The sequence below is a fragment of the Condylura cristata genome, unplaced genomic scaffold (assembly GCF_000260355.1).
Source record: "Condylura cristata isolate star-nosed mole 26May11 unplaced genomic scaffold, ConCri1.0 scaffold00022, whole genome shotgun sequence".
In the NCBI taxonomy this organism is placed as follows: domain Eukaryota; kingdom Metazoa; phylum Chordata; class Mammalia; order Eulipotyphla; family Talpidae; genus Condylura; species Condylura cristata.
The window spans coordinates 14020232-14046885 of NW_004567123.1; the positions used below are offsets into that span (position 1 = coordinate 14020232).

The window sequence follows — 26654 nt, forward strand, 5'->3', positions numbered from 1 at the left end:
TTCATTGTTTGCTGATGTCTTGCCCTGCCTTTCTGAGGAGATGTATCCCCTGGGAATGTAGTAATGAGCTCTCTTGATAGTCTCTCCTTATATAGGTCTACCAGGGAGTTTCTGGGCCTGAGGATAATTCCTCTCCTTTCAGGTATTTCTTCCCAAAGGTGGTGAGCACATGAAGAATGGGTGTCTTGAACATAAAAACCATTGCAGAAGAAGACTGAATGTGGAAATTATGAATAATGAGGTTAAGAAATTCAGGTCCTTGGCAAAATTGTAAAGTTTTAAAGTTATCTAGAACTTTTTTTTTTCCAAATAGTGTTAGGTATTATCTCACTTGACCATTTATAACTGTATGGCTTCAGAGTTTACACAAAACTTTCATATTGTCTCAGTAGATTATCCTGCAATGCTATGATGGGGGCAGGATAACAGAAGGTTACAGCTATTTTACAGATGAATTGTGCCTCAGGGATGGCAAGATGTGACTGTTGCCTGGGCCTTCTGACTGATTGTACATTGCTGTCTTTCTAAGGTATAGATAGCATCTCTTAGGTTAGTTATATGTCTTTAATACTTAGTACCTGCAACATTACTAGTGTCTCTTTACGTATGCATGTAATATGCATTTTTCTTATAGCAATAGCATAATATCTTACTGTTTCTTGTAAATAACAAAAATAAATATGACATAGAAACAAAATCTGAATATATTTGGGGCATTAAAAGTTTAGGTGTTTGTCCTTGAAGATGGATCTTATACATGCAAAAGTTGGGAGTGAATATAATAGGGAAATAGTCTTGGATGGGTTTCATATTGTTTTGTCCAAACTTCTGTGACCGGCCACAAGAAAGGAAGGCGGGAGGCAGAAAGGCTGGGCAAGCAGTTTATTGCTCCCTGACAGCGGCTGAGACGGAGCACCTAGAGCTGCAGCTACTGCCAACTCAATAAGGGGGAAAGGAAAAGAGCAAAATCAAAATCAGTATAAAAACTGCCATAGTCACCTCCCTACAGGTATCTCACCCACATCTGCCTTAACCAGTCCAGGGTCAGGAAACAAGCACGGTTTCTTCAACACATGCTTGCTGTTCCATGTGGCTTCCTTAGGTTTCCTTCTGGCTCTCCATCCAGCTTCCTTCTCTTCTTCTCTCCTTTTCCTTTTTCTCTGCTCAGCTCCACCCTCCTGCCCCTGGGTGGGACAGGGAACCTGGAACTTCCCTTTTTCCTAGGGACCACCCTGTTACATAAGGACATGTGGCAAAGTGTAACTCTGCCCCTCTCCAGAAATGGCGTCATCAACAGGTTGTGGCTGGCAGTTGACAAATCATGCACCAACCGCTACCCACCTTCCCATCTTCTATTTGATCCTGTCTTCACCGAGACCATCAGAGATAGCCAGCTAATTTGGCTGAATCCTTGCAAAAGAAAATATTTACCTTCTTTTTCTCAATGTCTCAATGTGTAGTCCACCAAGCAAAAGCTTTTGCATCACCCAGAAGCTTGTTCTACTACAGGGTAACCTCATCCGTGAAATGGATTGGACTGACTGTGGGTCCTGTACTCTTCAAAGGGACTAATAATGAGACTCAACCACAGGCACACACAAAAAGGATAATAAGGGGTTTATTTACACAGAGGGGGAAATGAAAAAGGTACAACTCAGGAAAAAAGAGTGATACATTGGTGAATGTGTCCTAACAGTTCTGCTGAGTAGAACCCCAAAAGCATGCTGAAAAGCTGGTAAAAACCAAGGACAAACACCCCCTCCCCCCAAGGCCCACATGTCTGGTTATATGCTAAACTGGATGCTTATCTCCATCCTCAGTTCCTAGCAATACTCTCTTCAGTGGTGATAACATTATGGGACTTGTAGCCTTGGTGTCTTGGGTCTCTTTGGTCTGGGGTGGGGTGGGCTGGGGTCCATAAAATGTATTTTTGGAGTTTGTTCAGGACATCCTTTCCTCCTAACAGTTAGAAATGCAGAATCTCAGGTCCAGACATCTACTGATCAGAATCTGAATTTTATCAACATCCCCAGGTGATTTGTTTGCACATGAAAGCCTGGGAAGCCCTGGGCAGAGCCTAGAGTGAATGTTCAGGTACTTCAAGACCAAAGGCATAGTTTAAATTCTCAAGGATGAAAGTGTTAGATATAGCAGTATTATCATTCCAATCTAAAGGCCCCCTAAAGTATTCTGAGAGTCCGTTGATTTGGGACAGCTACCTGGATTGATTGGTAATTAATATATAGACTCTGGAAGAATGAATGAGAGAGGTGTGTACAATGTGGTTTTCAACCAAATATGTGGGATTGGTGGGCTTAATGCATAGTGTATAGTCCCCCCAAATTCTCTCCTATACATGCAGATCAGAAATAAGCCATTTTATTGAAGCTTGATATAAAGCAAAACCTTGCCAAAATTTAGATGTACAATTGCTTCTCTTAACCTTAGGGGAGATTCCACCAGTTCATGCAGTTTTGCAAAGCTGTTTACCTGATGTAGCCCATTTCGATCACTTCTATAAAGCCCAACGGTCATTGTATTCATATCTGTTATGAGTTAATGTAAACATTAGTGGTAATTACAAGTTCCATGGTGTAGAAAGTTTAGTTAATTCTCCATTGAATGGTGATTTGGGGAAACAACTATTCTTGATTTTATGCCAAATTATTAAAGACCTTTTCAGTATTTCTCCACCCTAGGGTTGTAATTTAACTCTAATAAGAAACTTTAGTTTGGCTGGAATTGAAGATAACTTTTATTCTATTTAACAGAATGCACTAACATTTTCCATTAGCCCATAGCCCACTTGAGGGTAATGGGTGAGAATAAACAGTCTCACTTATTTCCATATTTCAGATAAAATAGTAGAGGAACACACAAAAAATTAATCAAGAACTTTCAATATTTTCTTCTGGTTATTTTGATGCCTGCACAAAGCAAACATGGACAGCTCCCTTACATCTACTCTGCTGTTACCTCCACATCAACCTGTAGGAGAAATCAGGTCAACCTAGGGGTGACTGAGGGGTGAGGGAGGGTGTGTTTTTGTTGCACTTCGTTCATTGTTTGCTGATGTCTTGCCCTGCCTTTCTGAGGAGATGTATCCCCTGGGAATGTAGTAATGAGCTCTCTTGATAGTCTCTCCTTATATAGGTCTACCAGGGAGTTTCTGGGCCTGAGGATAATTCCTCTCCTTTCAGGTATTTCTTCCCAAAGGTGGTGAGCACATGAAGAATGGGTGTCTTGAACATAAAAACCATTGCAGAAGAAGACTGAATGTGGAAATTATGAATAATGAGGTTAAGAAATTCAGGTCCTTGGCAAAATTGTAAAGTTTTAAAGTTATCTAGAACTTTTTTTTTTCCAAATAGTGTTAGGTATTATCTCACTTGACCATTTATAACTGTATGGCTTCAGAGTTTACACAAAACTTTCATATTGTCTCAGTAGATTATCCTGCAATGCTATGATGGGGGCAGGATAACAGAAGGTTACAGCTATTTTACAGATGAATTGTGCCTCAGGGATGGCAAGATGTGACTGTTGCCTGGGCCTTCTGACTGATTGTACATTGCTGTCTTTCTAAGGTATAGATAGCATCTCTTAGGTTAGTTATATGTCTTTAATACTTAGTACCTGCAACATTACTAGTGTCTCTTTACGTATGCATGTAATATGCATTTTTCTTATAGCAATAGCATAATATCTTACTGTTTCTTGTAAATAACAAAAATAAATATGACATAGAAACAAAATCTGAATATATTTGGGGCATTAAAAGTTTAGGTGTTTGTCCTTGAAGATGGATCTTATACATGCAAAAGTTGGGAGTGAATATAATAGGGAAATAGTCTTGGATGGGTTTCATATTGTTTTGTCCAAACTTCTGTGACCGGCCACAAGAAAGGAAGGCGGGAGGCAGAAAGGCTGGGCAAGCAGTTTATTGCTCCCTGACAGCGGCTGAGACGGAGCACCTAGAGCTGCAGCTACTGCCAACTCAATAAGGGGGAAGGGTCTCCTATATAGGTCCTAAACTCAGATTTCAAAGGGGTGACTCATCACTGTGTCCTTGATGTGAGGCCCAGTTCGTTATCACCTTCAGCTAGTCCCATCCTGGATGCAAGGCCCAGTTAATTGGATGCAAGGCCTAATTTACTACTGCCCTTATCAGTCCCTCAGTAAATCTCTGCATTTGGTCACTCCCGACACATAAGGGATCAGTGCTTATTTGATGATATTAGGATATACCATATAGGTATATCCTATATAGGATTTAGGATATAGGATTTCCAAAGTCATGAATTAGGGACCTCCTCATGTCAGGAGTCAGACCTTACCTTCAAGGGTAATATCACCTCAGAGGTGACCTCCATTTTGCTAGTGTGGACAGGGAGAGAGGGGCACCATAGAACCCTCAAACCTGCCTGCTCTAAGTGGGTTCTGCCATCCGCCACATCAAGACAAAACATATAAAACTTTAATGAAAAGGGACTTTAATACAGTGAGTATACAATACGGAACACAAAGAAAATAATTTCTAAATCAAACACCTGAAGTTGCCCTCTTGGGCAAAAGTCCACCCAAAAGGAATTGGTCCACAGCAAGGCCTGAGAGCCCGCCACAAGACTAAAGCACCTTCTGGCCGGGACCCATGGAAAAGGGTCAGAAATGGCCAGACAAGTCTGGGAGGAAAAGAGAAAAATCAAAATTAATATAAACACTGCCATAGTCACCTCCCTAAAGTTATGTCACCCACATCTGCCTTAACTGTTACAGGGTCAGGAAACAAGTACGGTTTCTTCATCACATGCTTGCTGCTCCATGTGGCTTCCTCAGGTCTCCTTCTTGCTCTCCATCCAGCTTCCATTTTTTTCTTCTTCTCCTCTGAATCCTTCTCTCCTTTTCTCTGCTCAGCCCCACCCTCCTTCTGGGTGGGGCAGGGAACCTGGAACTTCCCCTTTTCCTAGGGACCACCCTGTTTCACTAGCAGTTGCAAAAATGCTATGCACATAGGAATATACTACAAGTTTAAATACTGCTTCCTGCAAGTGATCCTTTCTTTTTTTTAAATGAAAGCTGACAATTCCTGCTTTTGAGAATAGGAGGTCAGATTTTCATTATGGAATTTGAGTAGGGAGCTAAAAAGAACTTCAAAAATATCTGTGCTTTCGAGTTCTAGATTAAGATAACTCTAAATCCAATCTCTTTACAAAGTCTGTGTTAGGTCACTGATAAAATTAAAAATCTGGTCATTTTTGTCCTGCAAAGAGCAGTTTGAACTAGAAAGATAAATCTATCTCAAAAGGCAAAGGGTTTTGCCCAGTCAAAAGAGATGCTCAAATACTGGTCTCCAAAGTCTTAATAGTGATCTGAATATCCCAATTCTGTTAGGTATTAACCCTTAATTTGTTAATTTGTTGCATTTTGGGGGACCTAGGGGTTCTTGGGGAGAGAATGGGGTGATGACACTTTGAAGGTGATAATTACTTCAGTAACATGGTTATTCATCATTTGGAATGGAAGTGCTCCAACATTTTAACAAAAGGCAGAATTCTCATACTGGTATAAGAATTAATCTCAGATCTTTCTTTGTGGAATGAGCTTTATCTCTCTAAACAGTCCTTGCAAAACTCCAGACTCTTTTATCTTACACTAAAATAAAGCTATTGAAAACAATGTATGTAATTCATCAGTAATCTTCCTTTATCGCAGCAAATTATCATAAGTGAATGGGAATTCCAGTGATCAGTGTTTCAAGGAACAAGGAGCTTTCAGTTTTGCTTCTTTTCTTCCCTAGGAGTAATGTAGTAAACCTAAAAGCATGATATAGCAGCAGAGAATCATATGTCCCCACCTCCACCCCTCCATATCCAGGAGACTCTCCTAGAGATAATTCATTAAATCACCAGAAATTTCTTGAATACCTACAAATGAAAGCTTAGAATGCAGGCGAAGGGGGCATGATTTAAAATGTCAGCCTTGTATGATTTAATAATTGGAATGGAGGTATTGAGCACCAATAACATCAGGAGCCATTTGTATTGGAGCCAGTAGACTCAGGAAGCAGACAGCATGACTGACCTTGCTTCCTTTTGGATGTACATACCAAAGTGATTTGGGCCAACTGTTTGTGAAGGTTGAGCTCCCTGTGAGTTTGATGGTTTAGTTGAAGTAGATATTGTGGATGCATTGGTATGTAGCATTTGAAATAGCTGTGTGTATACATATTTCTTACAAATTCAAGGAGATCTTTTTGAGGATTTTAATCTTTATTAGCAGAACTGCTGCTCCCTTACATGATGCCTTGTGTAAACAACAAGATGCCTTATCACCAGAGTGCTCCTGCTAGCTTAATCCCTTGGTGTGGCTAAATTCTCCACCTATAGTATATAGCAGGTCTTACTCATTGGTTTCCAAGTTTCTTTATCTTCCCAGAGCTGTTAAGATTGCAGAGTCTCCCAGACAGAGAAAACCTGCTCCACTGGGTGTTGTGGTCCTGAAAGTTCATGGGATACTACTGGGGTAGTTCATTTGTCTATTCTTGGCACCAGGGGAGTTTGGAGACATCTGAGAGTTCTAGAGAGATTATTGTGTTGGGGGAGTGTTCAGATTTGCTAGATTCTCATCCCATTCTGCTGCACATCTCTGTGTGAACTTAGGTCACATCCTCTTCTGGACATATTTTCTTTGTGGCAAAATGATAGTTAGGGGATTCGGACACAACAATTAATATCCCCTGGTGTTCCTTCCAAACAGCAGTAGATGGCCTGAAGCTATTTTCCATATTTGTAAATCCTAATGAAAATCAGACAGTGGTCCAGATGTTCATATGTATTATTACTTAATACAATGTGGTTTGTTAGACAGTATTTTGCAAGTTCCTTTGAGACGAATTCTCAAAAGAACATTTAAAGGGAGCAAATTAGTGTCCGACAGACAAGATGATCTCTGAGTTCTTTTTTATCTGCCTCTGACCTAAGAACAGGGATAAAGTTTACCTTCAAAGGCAAATGAAAGGTAAAATTTTTCAAAAACATAATGTATTTTCCTACTATGTGAAGGTGGATTTTACTATGGAATGATATTTAAATATCGAAATCAGGTCTGGAACTGGCGGGATCAACATCACCTGGTGAGAATGGCAAATCTTGGACCCCTGAATGAGAAACTCAAAACGTGGGGATGTTTTTTCCCAAGCACTCTATCCACAAAAGTTTGCGAAGCGTGGAAACATTTTAACCTTTCAAAGCATCTTTACAAATGACACCTCACTTGATTCTCATCACTGCCTGATATGACTTGAGCAGCTACTTGCATTTGCTATGTGACTGGCAGGCACTCTAGTAAGTAGAGGAACCTCAGGCCATAGAGTAAATTTGGCATACTTATTATTGAGCTCATGGCATCTTTAGTTTATGGGCTGCCAATGGCTATTGTCTTTCACTGAATTTAACCCTAGTGTTAATATTTTGGAGGAAACTCTATCACCCTCATTCTTTCACTTTCTCTAGGACAATAATTTTCAACTATTTCCCCCCTTTTTGGGGTATCTTGCTGTCTAATTGGGATGTCTATCAAGAATTTTGTAAAATTTCAAAATAAGACATAAGTGATAAATACACCTTTAACAAAATTTTAAAAGATAAAATTTTAAAAGATAAAAAGAAAGAAAATTAAAATTGCCCACAGTTCTCCTGTTTATCATTAGCAATTAGTGTGCTTATTTTCATATCCAAATAATACATTTATACAAATGTGGAGTCACATTGTATATGCTTTTGTAGATTGTTTTGTTTCTTTAGTACATACTGAGTCTGTGTTCATAATTATTAACTTATAATTTTATAGTCAGAAACAGCAGCTATAATCCCACATATACAAATAATATTTAGAAATACAGATAGGCAAATAGAGATGTATATTGTATATCAGACACATATATGTGTGTGTTTATGCGTGTATGTATGTGTGCCTATCAAATTATTTAAGAAATAAACCTGGAAAGTCTAAAATCTGGGTGAGCAGTCAGATCTAGAATGCAGGGATGGGCTGAAATTAACAATATAAATCTGAAAGTGATCCGCTAACAGAATTGCCTCTTCCTCAGCAAAGGTCAGTCTTCAGGGCACGGAATCAGGGCCATCAACATTATAGAGAATACCCTGCCTTACTCAAAGTCTGCTGACTTTTTTAAAAGGTTTTATTTATTTTTGAAAAAAGAGCTGGGGTGTAAACCTGAGGTGTGAGGTGGATAGAGGATTCACCAGAGATAGACTGGGGAGCAGAACAGGTAAACTGGCTGAAATACAACTGCTGAGAGGAAAAGCAGGTAAGACAGAAGTCTGCTGTGCCATGTGGGTCAGCTCCTTGGCTAGGGATTGTGTTGCAGTGGCTTCAGATTGTGTCATCGTGCTGAGACTTAACCCCTTGTACCACCAGGGAGGTCCCCAAAGTAAGCTGACTTAAATTTTTATTTCCTCTGAAAAAATACCTTCACAATAGTATCTAGTCATGTTTGAGCAAATAAGCCTAGTCAACTTGATATATAAAATTAATCATCACCAATATATTAATTTGAATGAGTCTATATATTTCATATGAACTACACCCAAGATTGGAAATTCAGATTGTTCCATTTTCCCCATCCTTATATATAGGGCATCTTTGCCTCTTTGACTAATTTTTGTCTTCAAGATCATTTAATCGTGTGGAAAAGAATGCCCATTTCTAACTTTTTAAACTATCAATTTCCTCTTGGCAAATTGCCTTTTGCACTTTAAACCATAACCTGAAGACTTCACAGCGGGGAAGATGCTAGGTTTTTCTGGCACCTTGATTTTCTCCTTTCTTTCTCAGCCTGCAGGTCACTAGGAACTGGCATGATGTTGAGTTCCTGGGCCACCTCCTCCATTGAAGAAGTGGCAGCTGCTGGTCCCGAGGCACTTCGCTGGCTGCAACTGTATATCTACAAGGACCGAGAGGTCACCAAGCAGCTGGTGCGGCGGGCAGAGCGGATGGGCTACAAGGCTATATTTGTGACTGTGGACACCCCTTTCTTGGGCAACCGATTTGATGATGTGCGTAACCGGTTCAAGCTGCCACCCCAACTCAGGTAATAAAGGTTTCTGCTCACCTGCCCTCCTGAGTTGGTTTTCTAATACTCCTTGCTCTTGTCATTAGGCTGTTTGGTTTTCTACAGTTTCCAAGTTGGTATCCTGGGGAAGTTATTCAATACATCATCATAAATTCCTGGTTTCAAAATATGGTTAAAAAGGATCTTGTCTGGTAACAATAGGTTCAGGAGATAATATCATTGCTAAATACACAATAGGTCCCTTGCAAATCATACCCCTTTTGTGGGTATATGTACTTGAGCTATAAAACAGATAGAAATTCCCCATATGTTTGTAAAGTTCAAATAAATGTATGTACAAGATTGAATTAAGGCATTGGGAAATATGAATTGCCAAATAGCTGAAAGATTCTTAATATAACCCAGGTAACAGTTTTATTATGATCCCAAGGCTCTAGTTATTTGGTGAAATCAGAGAACTAACTTTTCAACTTCATTTTGTAGTACTTAGAAAAACTATAGGTAGATTAAAGAAAGCTACAAGAATGGAGAAAAAAGAAGTTATATATTTGTTTCCTCTCCTTTCAACAATATTCCTCTTTCCCTTGTGGTTCATCTATGAGTCAAAACTCATGCATTTACTGTTTCACTTACTCATTCATTCATTTGCTTACTTACATTATCAAAAAACAATATATCTAATAATCTAAAAAGGAACCAAGATGACTTTGATAGGTAATTTAGCCTTGTTCATTAGCAGGGAATTGTTCTTTCTTTTTTTTTTTTTTTAATAGTTTATTTTTACATCATTTTGTGCATTTTTCCATCTCAGTTGTAATCCCCGTGGGCTTCCCATCACCAAATCACCGGTGCCATCACCGTAGGGGAACTGTTCTTTTCTAAGTAACATATCAGGATTAGAATGCAGTGGCAAGCATTAAACCGGGAATCCAGTGAAGCTTACTGAGAAAGACTTCAGCCTCCATAAACTATAAACTCTTTGCCCCTGTGTTTTTTCTTTATCCAGTTTCCATCAAAATCTGCTCTTAGGTTCCCTATAGCCATGTATGATTGACAATTGGAGGGAACTTTGGGGCTGGGGGTATCAAAGCATCCATCGATATTTGTGAAATGACGAGAGACCCATCCTCGGATCCTCTACCTCATTTCACAGATGGCTTATTCTGCATATATAGAATAGCCCCTTCTAAAAGATCTAAAATCTAAAAGATTTGAAATAAAATTAGCATTCCATATAAGGACAAGAGAATTGGAAGCCAGAAATTTCATATGTGTAATAGATAGCCACATCAATCTACAGGCAGTATTGTACTACAAGAATCACATAGTTGTCATAAAGCTTTGCTGTGTATATATCTATTTCAATGGAAACTACTGTGCAAAAAATCTTGCTGTTGAGCCATATGCAAATTAACCATGTGATATAATCTCTGATACTTCCAGACAGGTTTGGGATATTATTTCTGTCTGTGGTACCTTCAATGGCCCAATGACAAAAAGAGAAGCTTCTCTCCCAGGAAGACCTGCCAATAAACCTATTCCATGTGTCTAGACACAGGATCACCCAAGCAACCTGTCTTTCTAAGAGAACAAAACCAAAAGTCCCTGACATATTCTACTTCTTGTCAAATTCATCAGAAAGCAGATGCCATCCAATTTCCCTAATATGAAATCTGTATGCACACTGTTTATTTGGGTTATCTTATTTTATAGATGCTCTGAAGTAGTTTTCCACTTTCCCCACTTCGGACAGAAAACGTACTCATTATACTTCTTTCACTAGTACTTGAACAATACTTTGCTATTATCTTTGTGCATGAAATCTTTTGTGCAAAATATTATTTTTCCTCATCTACTTGCTAATAGTGGCTACTGCCACTATTACTAACAATAGTGATAAAGAATACCAAAGGCTGTATTTTGCAGCTTAAGAGGTACTTTTTTACCTCAAGTAACAAAATATCGTTCACAGTGTTATCTACTTAGGTGGGAGCTATGACACAGTGGTTATTTCTCATTGGTAGTCCTGTTCCTTTGGTGCCCAGCTCACTCAGGAATGGGAAGGTTGATTTGCTTTTTCCCGTTGCCTTTGCTCCCGGGCTTCTACCCAGATGACGTAAAGGATCATGAGACAAAGACCTTTTCAGCTGTCGATGTGCATAGGAGTGACCATGGCTCCCAACTTGTCACATCTCCTGCCTGAAGATGATCAAATAATGAGCAACACATCCAGGTTATGGGGAACACAGGAAACACCTCACAGCCTAGTGTACCCGCCCCCGCCCCCCAGAGTGCACATTGACCTTGTTTGTCCCAGTGGACTTTGCAGGGGGGAGGGGAGGGGAGCGTCTTCTGTTCACCCTCTCCACCCCCCCACCCCCCCCAGTGGCCTGTGTTCAGTAGTGGAAGGCAGAGTGCACTAATGGGAGGTCCAGGCTTCCGCTTGAGCCCACATACAACCCGAAAGCTCATCTGTTACAGCCTGATATGAAATCAGGTTTCTTTCCGCAACTGACCTGACTCATAGAAGGTGAAGCCTGGCTTTTCAGAAGTGAGGTTTGGCAGGCGAGGGAGGCAGGAAATCCAGAGGAGAATGAGTGTAAAGCAGCGGCTCCTTCCAGCCTGAGCTACTTCCTCTGCCTGAGTTGGGGGTGGGGGAGGGTCCCGATTCTGGCATCTGGAACAGCAAGAGTTCAGGAGTTTGGTAGCCTCTGCTTGATTATATGCAACACACACATAGGAATGACATAGAGGTTCCGAAACTAAGGGAAATGAGAATTCTAATCTATTCTTGGAAGAAGCAAAGAATGAAGCCAGTTCTTAAACTGATTCTTGAGGCTTTGAGGCTGGGAACTTTTTTACCCTCCAAAGCCCATGGAGATGGTTAATTAACGCAGCAGAAAGATTTGACTTTTCAATATAGTGCCAGGGCAATTGAAAGGGAACAAAATATATTTCCTATAATGGGCTGAGCTCAATCGACCCATTAAGTAATATGTTCAATGCTTTGTTATTAAGCCCAAAATAATTTACTAATTGCTCAACTAGGTAAATCACACAATAATGGACCAGACTGATATTGGCTTCCTAGGTCTCTTATGATAAAAATGGCTGGTGAGGGCTTAAATGGCTTTATGCTAGCATTAGCATAACTTCTCTAACACTCTAGTACGCTCATCTTCTTTCTCTCTGTCCCAACTATACCATCTTCCTTGCTGTTCTTTCAGCATCCCAGCCGCACCTGTAGCCCGGAGTCTCAAACACTGACTGTTTCCTCTGCTTTAATGTTTCGATGCAGAACTAACTTCCTCACTTACTTTATTTTTTGGAATTTAACATAAAATACAGTTGAGAACAGAATAGAGACATGTATGTGTAGGAATCATGGTGGGGTGTGAGAGAAAGGTTTGTGAAGTAGGATTTGGTACATGGCCCAGTAGCCTCTGAATTCTTTGCTTGGGAAAACATTTATAATACAACTGTGTTAGAATAATCAATCACCTCCCTGGAAACTGTGTCTACCTTACTTTACATGGCAAAGTAGACCTTGCAGGTATGATTAAGTTAAGAATCTTGAGATACATGGTTATTCTAGATTATCTCAGTAGGTTTAATGTAATTTAAAAGTCTTTAGATAAGAAGGAGACTAAGAGAAGGAGATATGATAATAGATGTGAAGTTGGAGTCAGGGAATATAGCTGGTCTTTGTAAGCTGCAAAAGTCAAAGAAAGGACTTCTCCCCTAAAACCTCCAGAAGGAGGTGCCCTATTGGCACCCTAAAGTTAGGCCTGTTTGGACTTCTGACCTCCAGTACTGTAATATAATAAGTCTGTGTCAATTGCTTAAGCCTCTGTGTTTGTGATCATTTGTTATAGCAGCAACAGGAAACAAATATAATAACTCCGCTCTGCTAATTGAAGCTAATTTTGCTGATCCTACTTAAAATTTCTAGTTGAGTCTCTGCCACCTCACATCATCAATGTGCTGCTCTTTTTCCTCCCTGTATTTCACACAGCACTTATATTCTGACATGCTCCATAAATTATTTGTTATTTTCTCATTTTTTATCTCTTTTGCTTGAATAGCATTCCGTGTTGCCAGGGACTTTTTTTTTTTTTGGATTGTTTTATATACTAATATATCCCAAACATTGGAAACACTGGTATTTAGTAGGTATGTGAATTAATCAATAAAAATTATCAAGTAAGTCTTCTCCAATAAAACAGGACTGGTAAGAATTTGAGTGTGGATTTCAGCTCAAACTAAAATCCATTCCCTGACTTTTCACCTATTGCCCAGCCATATGGAGGAAGAAACTAGATGGATTATTTTTTCAAGCTAAGTAGTTTCCTAACCATCAATTTAAAGGCTGGTGGCTCATGCACCAATTCTATATATATTATGAATCTCTCTCTCAATTTCTGTCTCTTTCTCCTATTAGGTTGAATGTATGGGTCATACTGTTGGATATGTGTGTGTGTGTGTGTGTGTGTAATATATATATATATATATATATATATATTTCCATGATATGACGTCTACTAAAATTATAAGTAATACATAGTTATCAACAATATTCATTATTATTAGTGTTATTCTTGGTTATTTAATAATGTTTAACTTTCTTTAGTTATTATTACTATTTTTATGATGCCAGCTTACCAAAAGTTAAAATAATTTCTATATTATATTAAGAAGTATATTTGTAGGACATTCAAGGCACAATGAGTTCCTTACAAACAAGAAATTCTATCCCTTCCCTTTGGGTCATTAAGAAGATTGGGACTCAGAGAAACAAGTTCTAAGTAATTATGTTATTATTTTGATGTTGCCCTTTTCCTTCCTTATGAAATGGAATACTTTGGTTATCAGAAGCCGCTTTAAGTATTTTTTGTATATATGTCATAATTCGAATAAAAATAGCTTTCATGGAGGTTTCCTTCAGAGTCATTGGTAAAACACTCCATCGTGGGTCTCTGTCAAGATATCTGAAAACTTTTTCTTGGCTTCTGGCTTTGAACAACGTTTAGAGTAACAACAAGGCTTCATTGTGCACTGAAATTTCTGTGAGGCAACATTCATTCAAGTGTTGATCTGCATTTCACCATCCAAGAATAACAACAGTTATTTATATAATTTTATCCATGTTTCTGTTTTTTCCTATCCATTTCACCCTTTCACCCCACCCTTGCTGAAACACTGTAGCTTGTTTGGGATGGGGGTGGGGTGCTATACAGTATATATACACATGTAAATGTTTTTCTCTCTTTTAATTCCTTTGGTTTTGGTTTTGCAGAGACAGACTTAGCCTTTTTTCTTAGGAACAATATTATTTAAAAGTTTTGAATTTAATATCACTTAATATTACTTCTACGTAATGGACTAGCTCTCTATAATGAGGAGATGCCTAGTGACAAGAAAGTCAGCTTAATTCAATTTCAAATCACAGTAGAAGACCAAGGATGTTGATAAAATGTATCACCACAAGTAGTTCTATAAAAGGAGGTGCCAGAGTGGTGCAGTTAACATCCCTACCAAAGCTTACCAAGTATGTCAGTAGTTACGTTTCTCATGGACTCTTTAATGGCTACCCAAGTCAATGAGACTATAGGACTAGCTGTTTAATGCTCGTTGAGAAAATTTTGTCGGTGACTTGAAGAGTTATATGGGATGAGATTGTCTTTATAATAATATATGCCACCCAATGCTACACAACCAGCTACTTTATCTAAAGTACACTAAAATGTAAAAAGCATTAAACCTAGTTTTGTGTTAAATGAAACTTATGATTCTTTAAAAAAAAATATGCCTATGAACATCTAGGTTTATATAAAAAATTGTTATTGTCATAGCTCCAAAATCTCTGTGTTCACAGTCAGAGCTAATGGAAAGGAAAAAACAACCATGACAAAGCCAGAGATCATTATGCAGCTATACTTTTTCCCAGAGAGGAGATTGACTATCAGGGTAATTTATAATGAACAGAAGAGCAAGGTAAATCCAGGGCAGTGTCATCATTCAAAGACAGATTTTCAAGGAAGTAAGGCTTATAACTAGAATAAGGATCGTAGGCAGCTAAGTCACATGGATAATGCCACTATGTGTTCAGTTGGCCATCATCTAGCCAGTGGCCAGGAGTACAGGTGGAAAAGAGCTGAAAAATTCTAATCTGGGTATCAGGACATTAGACCAAGAGATAAGATTTTAGATATAGAGTAAACCCATAGAAGAGTCTTATAGGTGAGTTAAAGAAATATTGGCCTAAGCTAGGTAGCACAATTAGAAATAGGGAATGACAGTAACTCAGAGGCATTGTGTTCTTGGGCCTTAGAGCAGAATGAATGCAAGTAGTTCCTTTGGAAGATGAAGGGAGTATTGGTATTAGGGTGGGAAAATGGTGAGGCAGCACACAATAAACAGCTTATCAAGACAGGCAACTAAGGCTTAATCCTGATGGGAAATTCTACAAGATAACTAAAATATATCTCAATTAGCCCAGAGTTAGTCTGCCTTGCAGAAAGGAAACAGGTATTTATGTACTGATACTTCAAGACTGATATTTGTGTGGTGATTGAGGCTCTAGGAGTAAGAGAAAGTCACACATACTTGATTTTTCAGAGAATAGAACTTACATGAAATAGATTAATAGATAATAGACACATCGATGCATTTATACAGCTATTTGGATGTGAGATTGCCTCCTGCAAAAATGGAGGCTGAGAAGCCCAACAACCAGTTGTCTAAAGGCTGAAAACCAGGAAAGCCAGTGATATAGTTTCAGTCTATTCCAAAATGCTAGGGAACCAGGGGAGCCTATAGTATTAACCCAAGTCTGAGTCTAAAGGCCTGAGAACCAAGGGACTAATATTGCTGGTTAAAATATTAAGGCTTCGTCATTAGCTGCTCCACTGTTCAAGATCAGGAGGTGATGGACTTCCCAAGAGAACAAACTTATCCTTCACCATCTTTTTGTTCTGTTTAAGTTCTTAACAGAATGGACATGTCTAGCCACATTGTTCAGGGTGATTATTGTCACTCAGTTTACCAAGTTAAATGCTAATTTCAACCAAAAGCATCCCCATCCATCAACACACCAAGAAATGTTTTGCCAGGTATCTAGTCATCCTTTAGCCCAGTGAAGTTGATACATAAAATTAACCTTCACATGTCGGCAATAGAATGAAGGTCTTGATAAGTGGAAAACTCATCTTTATCAGGACAGTCTGGAAGATTGGGAATTTTGAGTCAGCAGACAAGGAGCCTCAGGAGAACAACTAAATAGAGGAAGGAAAAGGAAGAGTTGACATCTCCTCTGCTGTGTAATACTTCGCATTTCCTCCCTTTGTCCTTCATCTCCACTATCATAACAGCTGAGCAGGGAAAAAGTCCACAGTGGCAACAGACAGAATGTATTAACACATGTTACTATAGTTCCAGTTCTAGAATCTTCCATGAGGATGCTGGAAAGTTTCCTGAAGAGAATTGCCAGAATCTTTCTGAGATCTGGGGACCAAGAATGTAATTAGGAGCCAAGAGGCCCAATTTGGAGCCCAAATTCTGCCTTAGCTAATTTTATTCTCAGGGTCATCTTGTCCTGCAGTTCTGGTTTGATTTTTCCTATGTAAAAGAGGAATCATAGAGTATTTTCTAAAGGTTTGTGTGTGTGTGTGTGTGTGTGTGTGTGAGATAACATTAGCATACTAAAAGCCCTTTGTAAATTTCTCTACACCAGGCAAATGTTCATCTTCATGTTGAATATGCATTGCTGGCTGAAAATAGCATGATTTATTGTCTGACTTCATAAATGGTTTTAAAAGGTACAGATATTTGAATTTGGCCATACACTCTTCCTTGAAATGGACTTATTTATATAAACACAGCCTAAGATGTAAAATAAACACTAAGTAATCAATAAGCCCTCTAGATTGTGACATTCAGCTGGAATCCTCCATCAAAACATGGAAAATATGCATATAACCAACCAATCGATGGTTGTGGAGTGAACTACAATTTGATTTGAAGAGTAACATTTTTTTCATTGAATAACTCTTTGTAAAGATATCTCGATTTGGGGGGGAGTTTCTTATTTTTCATATTTCTTTATTTCAGAATGAAAAATTTTGAAGCCAATGATTTAGCATTTTCTCCTAAGGAAAATTTTGGAGACAACAGCGGACTTGCCACTTATGTGGCTAAAGCAATAGATCCAACTATCAGCTGGGAGGATATGAAGTGGCTGAGGGGACTGACTTCACTACCAATTGTTGCAAAAGGCATTCTGAGAGGTTTGTTTATTTTTCTACTTGCCTTCATACTGACTTTCTGGTGCCTGCTGGACATGGTCATGACATATTTAAAAGAAAATAATCAGAAAAATTAATGTGAAAAGAGAAAGAGACAGCCTCTCTCAATTCTCCCCTTTTATGACAGCAAATATTTCCTTGTTTATAGAGGATATTCTGAAGAAACATATGACATAACTAAGAGGTTCCTTTTTCAAAAAGTAGTAAGTTAATGTTTTTAAAATATTGAGATACCATTTGTTTGCTTGTTTTGGGGCTGTCACCAAATCATAGAGTTTGGCAAGCTCTAGATAGAAAGTCTTGAGCTTTGACTGAATACCCAAGAGTTAGTTGTCTTCAGACCATCAAGAAACCACATAACACCAAGAATGATATTATGACAACCAGACCTCTTTTATGAGCCTTTTAAATTTTCTTCTCATCACTCCAAGTACCAATGAGTAGAATTAATTTCTGAATGTGGTGAATCCCAAATTACCTCCCTGTGAAGAGCTTATAACCAGAACTTTAAAATCTTCAGATATCAAGCTGTGGGTATTAAGGGATTTGACTTTTCCCCCAGTATCCAGTGCATTCAAATCCCACAGGGAGGGACCAAGAAGTACAGTAATTTGGAATTAAATGTGGTCACCCATAAAAATGTTTTCCTGCCTTTGAAAACATTTTTTGGTATAGTTTTATAGATAATTGTCAAAAAATATTATTTTAACAAAGTTTAAGTGGCTTTGGGATGAGAGATACAATAATTTATCTAAGGGTAATAGGACTGTGACTCAAACAACTTTTTGTAGGTTTTATTTGAGTATGTATGAGACACATGACACCGATTAAATATTAATTAATATATTAATTAATATTAATATATTAATATATTAGGTATTTACATATCTATATAACTTTGGGGGAACATTTTCATACTTTCATATGTGCACACAGTTCTCTTACCTTCCACCAAAATTTCCATGTCCATCACCTATCTCCATCCTTATCCTAACTTTTGCTTTCTTCCCTGATTCCCTCTGGTAACTATTTTCTTTTTATTTTTTAAAAGACTTATTTATTGGGCCCTCCCTGGTGGCGCAGTGGGTTAAAGCACTGCACTGAGAAGCTAAAGCCACTTCCGTATGAGTTCGATCCCCGCCTGCCCCAGAGGAGATCCACATGGCGAGGCAAACCTCTCCTGGCCTGCCCGCTGTTCCCCTCAGCAGTGTACTTCATAGATCTGCCTGTTCTGCTCCCCACTCTGTTTCTGGTGAAGCCTCTCACTGCCCCTGAGCCTCTGGCCTGTACCCCAGTTCTGTATGTACATATGCATACAGAACTGGGGTACAGGCCAGAGGTTCAGGAGAGGTGAGAGGATTCACCAGAGACAGAGCTGGGGAACATAACAGGCAGACTGATGAGGTACACTGCTGAGGGGAGCAGCGGGTGGGTCAGGAGAAGTCTGCAGCAACATGTGGATCACCTCTGGGGCTGGGATTGAACACATGCTGAAGTGGCTTTAGCTTCTTACTGCTGCACTTTAACCCACTGCACCACCAGGGAGGGCCCACTATTTTATTTTTGATGGAGTGTAAGAATTGTTTTTGCTGTGCTTTGCCACCATGCATTTTTTGTTATTTATATTCCACATATAAGTGAAGTCATTGATGTCTTTCACTTTCTGACATATTCACTTAGCACAATTACCTCAAGATCCAGTCATTTGATTCCAAAAGGAATTAATTAATCTTCATTAATAGCTAAGTAGTATTCATTCATTTGAGACTATATTCCACAATTTCTTTATCCAATCATCTGTCATTGGACACTTTGGTTTCATGACTTTGCTATGGTGGAAAATGTTGCTGTGAAAGTAAGAGTACATAAGTCTTTTCAGATTAGAGTTTTCATATTCTTTGAGTAAATACCTAGCAGTAGTATTGTTGAATCATATATTTCCATTTTTATTATTTTTTTTAAATGTGTCTCCATGTCATTTTCCATAGTGGTTGCACCAAATTACATTCTCATCAGTAATGGATAAGTGTTCCTTTACTCCCACATCTTTGCCAAAATTTGTTATTTCCATTCTTGTCGATATAGGCCATTTTCACAGGAGTGAGGAGATATCTCATGGTGCTTTTGATCTGCATTTTCCTTATAATATGTGCTGGTGATTGTATATGTAAACCACATGAATGGATTCTTTGGCAGTAGTGTTTATTTGGGTCTTTTGCCCTTTTCTTTATATTGTTCTTTTGTTGTTGTTAAGCAGTAGATGCACTTAATGTAGATATGGTATTAACCTTTGTCAGGTGTGTGATGTGCAAATATTTTATTGTAGGTTGCCTTTTTGTACATGTGATAATTTCTTTTGAGGTCAAAAGATTTTTAGTTTGATGTGGCCCCTCATTTTTATTTTTATTATTATATCTGTTGCCATTGAGAAAGGATCCCTAAATATATCACTGTGGTCGATGTCCAATATCATGCCACTTATGTTTTCTTTTAAGTATTTTATGATCTAAGTAAATTTTACAATTGTTTGTTCTTTTCCTTGAAAAAGATCCATTGAGATTTAGATAGATATCATGTTGAGCTTATAAATTGCCTTAGGTAATATGGCCATTTAACAGTGATTATTCTTCCAGTCCACAAGCATGGTATACCTTCTCATGGCTATTTCATCTAGAACCACCACCATCATATCACCCTTCTTTTCTTCTCATCTATATGTGATGGTTCTCTGTATATTTTCATATAGCAGATATTCCAAATGTTATCCTGACTAAAATCTTCAGTCAAAACTAGAGTCTATATAATTGAAGAATGCACAAAAACAAGAGAAAGATAGATAGGGCATTTGATATTTCAAAGGAAGTAACTTATTTATACACATACAGTTTACATTGTCTAGCTTTTCTGTAACTATTTAATTTATTTAACAAACAAGACTCATCTCGATGACAAATGCATCAATAACTGCATATGCTTGATCTGGATGTAAGGTTGGGTTTGGTGGGGCCAGGTCTGAGAAATCTAGTTCTTGTTATTTCATTGATCAGCATTCAAAAGTCAGGTGTTTTTAGAGATATCCTGCAAGGCAGGGCATGGGGCAGTGGGAAGTGGGATGGGAAGAAGGGAAGGGAGGAGCAAGGGGATTGTAGTGATGGTACATGGGCAAACTGGGGAAGGAAATTCTATGGGATCTACACCTGAAGGGAGATAAACATCAAACAATGTGTGTGTATGTATACATATACACACACAGACATATATATCATGTGTTTTGACTAAAAGTCACCCATCTGCTTTCATTTTAATTATATCAGAGAAGTATATAATATGTCAAAGGAACATGAAATCATAGGAAGCTGGTGAGATCTCAATGATTCATTCCCCCCTTACCACAATGTTAAGGATTGCATTTTAAAAGAAAGATCCCAATTTTTTTTTTTTGTAAAAAATAAGCAACAATGAGTCTAAATTAAAAAAGAAAGAAATTCTTTTACATGCACACAGAAAATTTATCCTTGGAAATTTCAATACAAACTCCAAACATGTATTTGAGGATTTGATCTTTTTCAAAGCTTTCACTAACAAACAAAAAAAGGCATAATATTTCTCAAGAGTTTCCTTAAAAATTAAAAAAAAAAATTTCCTAACTTCTTATTTCCATAAAGTTATTTTATTTCTTAGAAGCTAGCTGGCTCTTTTCATATATATATATGTGTATATATGAAAATATTCATATATGTATGTGTATATCCATGAAAATATTCATATATATGTGTATATATATGTGAAAATATTCATATGTTTTCAAAATATGCTCAATGAATATTAATTCAATATTCTTAGATTGTGTGAAAAACTGCTGCCATCTAGGATTTACTTACTGTAAACTCCTATGATATAACAGGTCTGGTTAAAAAAGCTCCTAGGGCTTGAAAGTAAATTTTGAGTACTTACATTCACTTAGGTATTTTAGATTCAATATGGTAATAATGTATTAATAAGATGGAAAATAATGTTAGTCCCTATTGGCCACTTTACCAATCAATTAATGTATTAAGTGAAAATTAACAAATGTGACATGTCACCACCAATAAACTTTAAAGAATAACAAAAATATCAAAACTTCATGAACATTTTGCTAAGTCAGAAAATTTTGACCCACTCATTAACTTAATAGTGTTTTTCTCTCTGTTAAAATAAAGCTGTGGAGAAGTTTTCATAATTAGCTAAAGAAAGAAGTTCAAACCTGGCCATAAAGTATTGTTACTGTAGGCATTCACTATTCTACCTCTGAGAAAACCATTTTTTCTCACCCTGCATACCCAGCATTGCCTGGAGAAACACAGAAAACCACTTGAAATAATAGAAGGTAAACTGTTACTCTATAGCATTTACTACAAATTAAAGTTCTTTATAATTGTAATCCTGATTAGGATGAAAATTTATTGTTATAAACAGAACTCAAACAGACTTACTAAAAGCATTCAGACAATAAATCTTCCTCTCCTTCTAATCTTTTTAGTTTACAAGCCCCATGCTATCAGATGAAAACAATAAACAATAAGAGTTAATATTTAACTGATTGCAGAACATGAGTCAAGGATTTTCTATGCACTCTTTCAACACATTTAATCCACATGTCAATCATATGTGAGTTGTGTACTGATGTGCAGAGAATGTCATTGACATAACAAGAAAATATTAGGTGCAGCACTCAAGTCCAGGTTGACTGACTATTAGCAAAAGCACTTAATCACTTTGTCACTGGATAGTATCAGTGTATTGACAACTCATTTTCTCAAAACACAGGTTGTAACTAAATATTTGCAGGCATCTGATTTGGAGGACTACTCAAACATGGGGTTCAAAAATATTGCAGAATACACACAACACACACACATATGTTCACTTTTGATATGATATTTACTATAATGCAAATAACTAGATAACCAGAACAAACCTCACCAATTCCAAGTATATTTTACATTATTTGTTAAGGTTATGTATATTGTTATCAAGTACCATGTTTTGTCTCTTTATGAGAAGAGACAAATTCATGCAAGCATCAGCACTGAACTGTCCAATATGCCAAGCAGGAGTCAAAGGTGGCTATTTAAGTTAACCAAGTTAAATAAAAGTAAACTTCCAGTCCCTCAGATACACTGGCTCATTTCTATTATTCAGGGTTACATGTGGCAGGTGGCTACCTGAGGAACTGTACAGATGTAGTATATTTCTATCATCACAGGAAGTTCTATTGTGCAGCACTCTATTGAGGTATATAACATATTTAAATGATAATGTACTTGTTTTCTAGTTCCAAATGATGAATACATGTGCTTTAACATCATATCTAGGATCCTGAAGTTCAGAAATCCAAAACTACAGGAACCTATGACAGCAAAGCAAAAGAAGACAAGGGGCACAAACAAATGAGAACATCAAGAAATTTATGAAATAAGCAGACTGCAAGGGAGCATGTTGATGGGAGATAAAGGCAAGAAAAATGCTGTTTGGGTAGGATAGACATGGAAGGAGCCCTTGAGGAAGCAAGAGAACATTCATAAAATGGAATTCCTGAGACTCTAGGTGTCTAGTCTGCAAGTGTGATGGAGGTTGGTGACAGAAAGTGGACTCTCATAGCAAGGAGGTTAATTGGAGTTTTGCTTATGAATAGCACCAGTCATCAATCTTGACACCTCTTTCATTATCTTGTACACTAATGGGCAAGCTTGATATAGTATTCTTATTCTTTCTAAAGTAATAAATTTATGTCTAGGACAAATTTTGGGTGAATAGCATTTACAAAATGACATATTGTTGTTCTGATTTTGACATTTGAAGACTTATAGTTTAATAGCCCCTGGACTCACATTTCTTGCTATATCTTCATATAGACTGTAGAAGGAGCTATAAGAAAGAATTTCTAACCCAAGCAAAGCCTTGGCAGGAGAGAAATTTATTTACAAAATAGTCTAGGAAGTCTTTTAACAGCTCCCCAATCTTTCTTCCTGAAATATGAGTGGAAAATTTAGCATCATAAATTACACAAGAAATATCAAAACATAAAAGACCAAGATTAATCTACAGAAAAGCTGATCTGTAAGGAAAGGGAAAAAAAATTTTGAAAAATTTTAAATACTAGGCTCAGAGAAGTTGAAAATACAACCAAATATTAATTTGCCTGGAAAGAAAAATAGAATGTAAAAAAGAGTTTCAAAAGATTAAAAATATAATTTATGGCCCTCCATGGTGGCGCAGCAGGTTAAAGCGCAGCACTGAGAAGCTAAAGCCACTTCTGCATGAGTTCGATCCTGCCTGCTGGAGAGGTGACCACATGGTGGGGCAGACCTCTCCTGACCCACCCGCTGCTCCCCTCAGCAGTGTATTTCCTTGATCTGCCTGTTCTGCTCCCCACTCTGTCTCTGGTGAATCCTCTCATCCTCTGCATCTCTGGCCTGTACCCCAGTTCTGTACGAATAAATAAATCTTTAAAAAATATATAATTTATGAAAGTAATAATTGATTGAACAATATAGTTAATGATATTTCCTAAAATATAACGCAAGTAGAAAGAAAAGTATAATTGAGCCAAGGAGAGGCTTAAAGATACTTTAAAATGTCCAATAGCCAACGATAGGTGTTTTCAGTAGAAAAATGAAAGAGGAAGGGAGGAGACAGTTAAAAACAGACTGCTGGATGCTGGAGACATATGTCATTCAATTTAGAAAACAAATTACAGCTTATTATAGTCCCTATGAAAATCAGGGGAAAAAATGAATAAAAAATTAGCATAAAACAAGTTATTTACAAAGGAAATTTACAAAGTTAAATGCATCAATCCCCTTAATAACAATGAGCACTAGAAGACAATGGATCAATGTCTTTAAAGTTCTAAGAAAAATGATTTTTTAATCTAAATTGTCACCTCTAGCACAATTTCATTTCAAGCACAAGAGAAGTTATAGTACTCTGTAAGTTTACCTCCCATGAATCCTTTTTCAGGTAGTAACAGCGTAAAGTACTACAAATGAAGGTGAACATAAAGTAAATGAAGGCAGAGAGCAAACAAGAGATTCCTACAAGAGTCAGAGCAGTTGTATAGGTTGTAGATTAGCAGCAGCCTGGAGAGTCACCAGGGAAGAGTAGGGAGAAGGCAGGTAAAGGAATTCTGAAAGTTTGTTTCCAGAAGGAAACTATGGTGTTCTAAGTGGGTTAGATAGTACAACTGAAAGTTATGAATAATTTGAAGAGCTATTTTAAAGACAGCGAAATTGATTGAAGAAAACATATTTTAAAAGTATATTGTAAAAAAAAAACATTGTATTTTGAAGCTAAGTTAAAGATGTAGCATAACATGTGCAAAGTGCATTTAATTATAGAATGGTATAACATAGAATGATTATGAAGTTATAATTTTGTGTTAAAGAATGATTCTGAAATACTTGTTCATTGCTTGTTACACTTAAAGTTCTTGCCACTTATATATTCTTTCATGCTATCCAAATTGTAGAGGAGTAATTCTGCTAAAAATGACATGTTCTTATTAATAATAAAAATATACAGCAGATCAACTGATAGTTTTGCTTCATAAATTCATAAATTCTTGTGGGTGCTTTTTTTTTTTTTTTTTTGGACCAAGGAAACTACCACTACTACTCTTGGTCTAATCTGTGGGTGTATTTCACTGGTAATGGTTTCAAGCAAGGAATTATGTGTGAGGTCTGGTTCACTTTAATCAATGCTGCAACAACCAAACCATATCCTTCCAGCCAGTTGCTGTTTTTATATGATGGTTGTCTTGCCCTTTCTAGGTGATGATGCAAGGGAGGCAGTTAAACATGGCTTGGATGGGATCTTGGTGTCAAATCATGGGGCTCGACAACTTGATGGGGTGCCAGCCACAGTGAGTTTCAGCAAATGCTGGAATTTCTCTTTGGAGTTCCCATTTCTTAGTGTTTTTGACTCTCTATGTCTGTCTTTGCTGAGTATATATTTTTGTGTGAACACTGAAGGTGAAATATGTGTAAAAATATAAGGACTTGGATTTTAAGATTACATATAACTATCTAAATTAGATCTTTCAGTAACCCATTACATTTAAGTTTATTTTTTAATTAAATTCATTTATTTATATATCTATTTACATTGTTGTGCATTTTAAAACAATCTTTACTTTCCCTCCTCCCCCAATCACCACATTCCCCTTGTTCCTCTCTCCCTCCATCTGATCCCTCCCCCTCCTCTGCAGGATGTCTCTGGTTTATAATTGCTTGTTTGTTTTTGTTTTGCTTTATTGTGTTTGGTATTGTTATTATTTCTCCCCTCTGTCTTATTTGGTTCCTCTGTATTCCTCCTATAAATTAAACCAATTTATTATTTTTCTTTTTCCTTTTGACTTACTTCATTGAGCATGATCCCGTCTAGCTTCATCCATGTTGCTGCGAATGGCATGAGCTTACCTTTTTATTGCTGAGTAGTATTCCACCATGTATAGGAACCACATCTTCTTGATCCAATCATCGATTTTTGTAGCCCATTGCATATATTTGTTTTATAAAAGTCCCTGCTAGAAAATAAATTATTTGTGGGCCAGAATTATATAGGCAAACTAATAGATAACATCATATAGAGTTTGAAAAAATAAGATTATTCCATGTAAGTCCAAAGAAGAGCTAACAGACGATTATAATAATAATGCTAGGTTTAAGTGACATTTGAGATCATTGGTACAATTATGAGATGTTGAGATGAGGGAAAAGACTGGACCTTTTCATTGAGGTAGGGTTTGAAAAGTTGCAGATGGTGAATGAATGGGTGGGGGAGAGAGATAGAAATCCTATGGTCCAGATGAAGAGAATCAGGTGAGGGGACTAGATCACCCCAGTTGAATCATGAATTAACTACCATATTTGCACATTGAAATCACCTGAGGAAATTTAAAGACTCCTAATGTCCAGATGCCCCCTATCAATTATCAGAAACTCTGGGCTTGAGGGTAGGAGGGTACTAGAGGAACTACAATAGTATTTTTTAAAAGCTACGCAAAAAATCCCAACCTGCATTTATGGTTTTCTATTTGCTGTAAGCACAGTTCTAGCAAGTCAGAATCTGGTATCTGGAAACAAAAGTAAACAAAACAGCTCAGGCAGGTGTCAGACAGAGTAAAAATTAAAAAAGAACAGTTAGCTCCAGGAAGGCCCAGAGTGAAGGAAACCCATAGAAGCATGGGGGCAGATTTTAGATCATGGTTAAAA

At 37.5% G+C, this 26654-nt stretch overlaps 1 protein-coding gene across 1 annotated transcript in view; it reads left to right on the forward strand.

Moving 5' to 3' along the window:
* HAO1 (hydroxyacid oxidase (glycolate oxidase) 1) overlaps positions 1-26654 on the forward strand; it is a 50243-nt gene that overhangs the window by 15137 nt on the left and 8452 nt on the right. The window contains exons 3-5 of the mRNA XM_004687182.2: positions 8857-9112; positions 17204-17379; positions 25212-25303. Of these exons, the coding sequence (XP_004687239.1) occupies positions 8857-9112; positions 17204-17379; positions 25212-25303 (524 nt within the window). The remainder of the gene's footprint in view (positions 1-8856; positions 9113-17203; positions 17380-25211; positions 25304-26654) is intronic.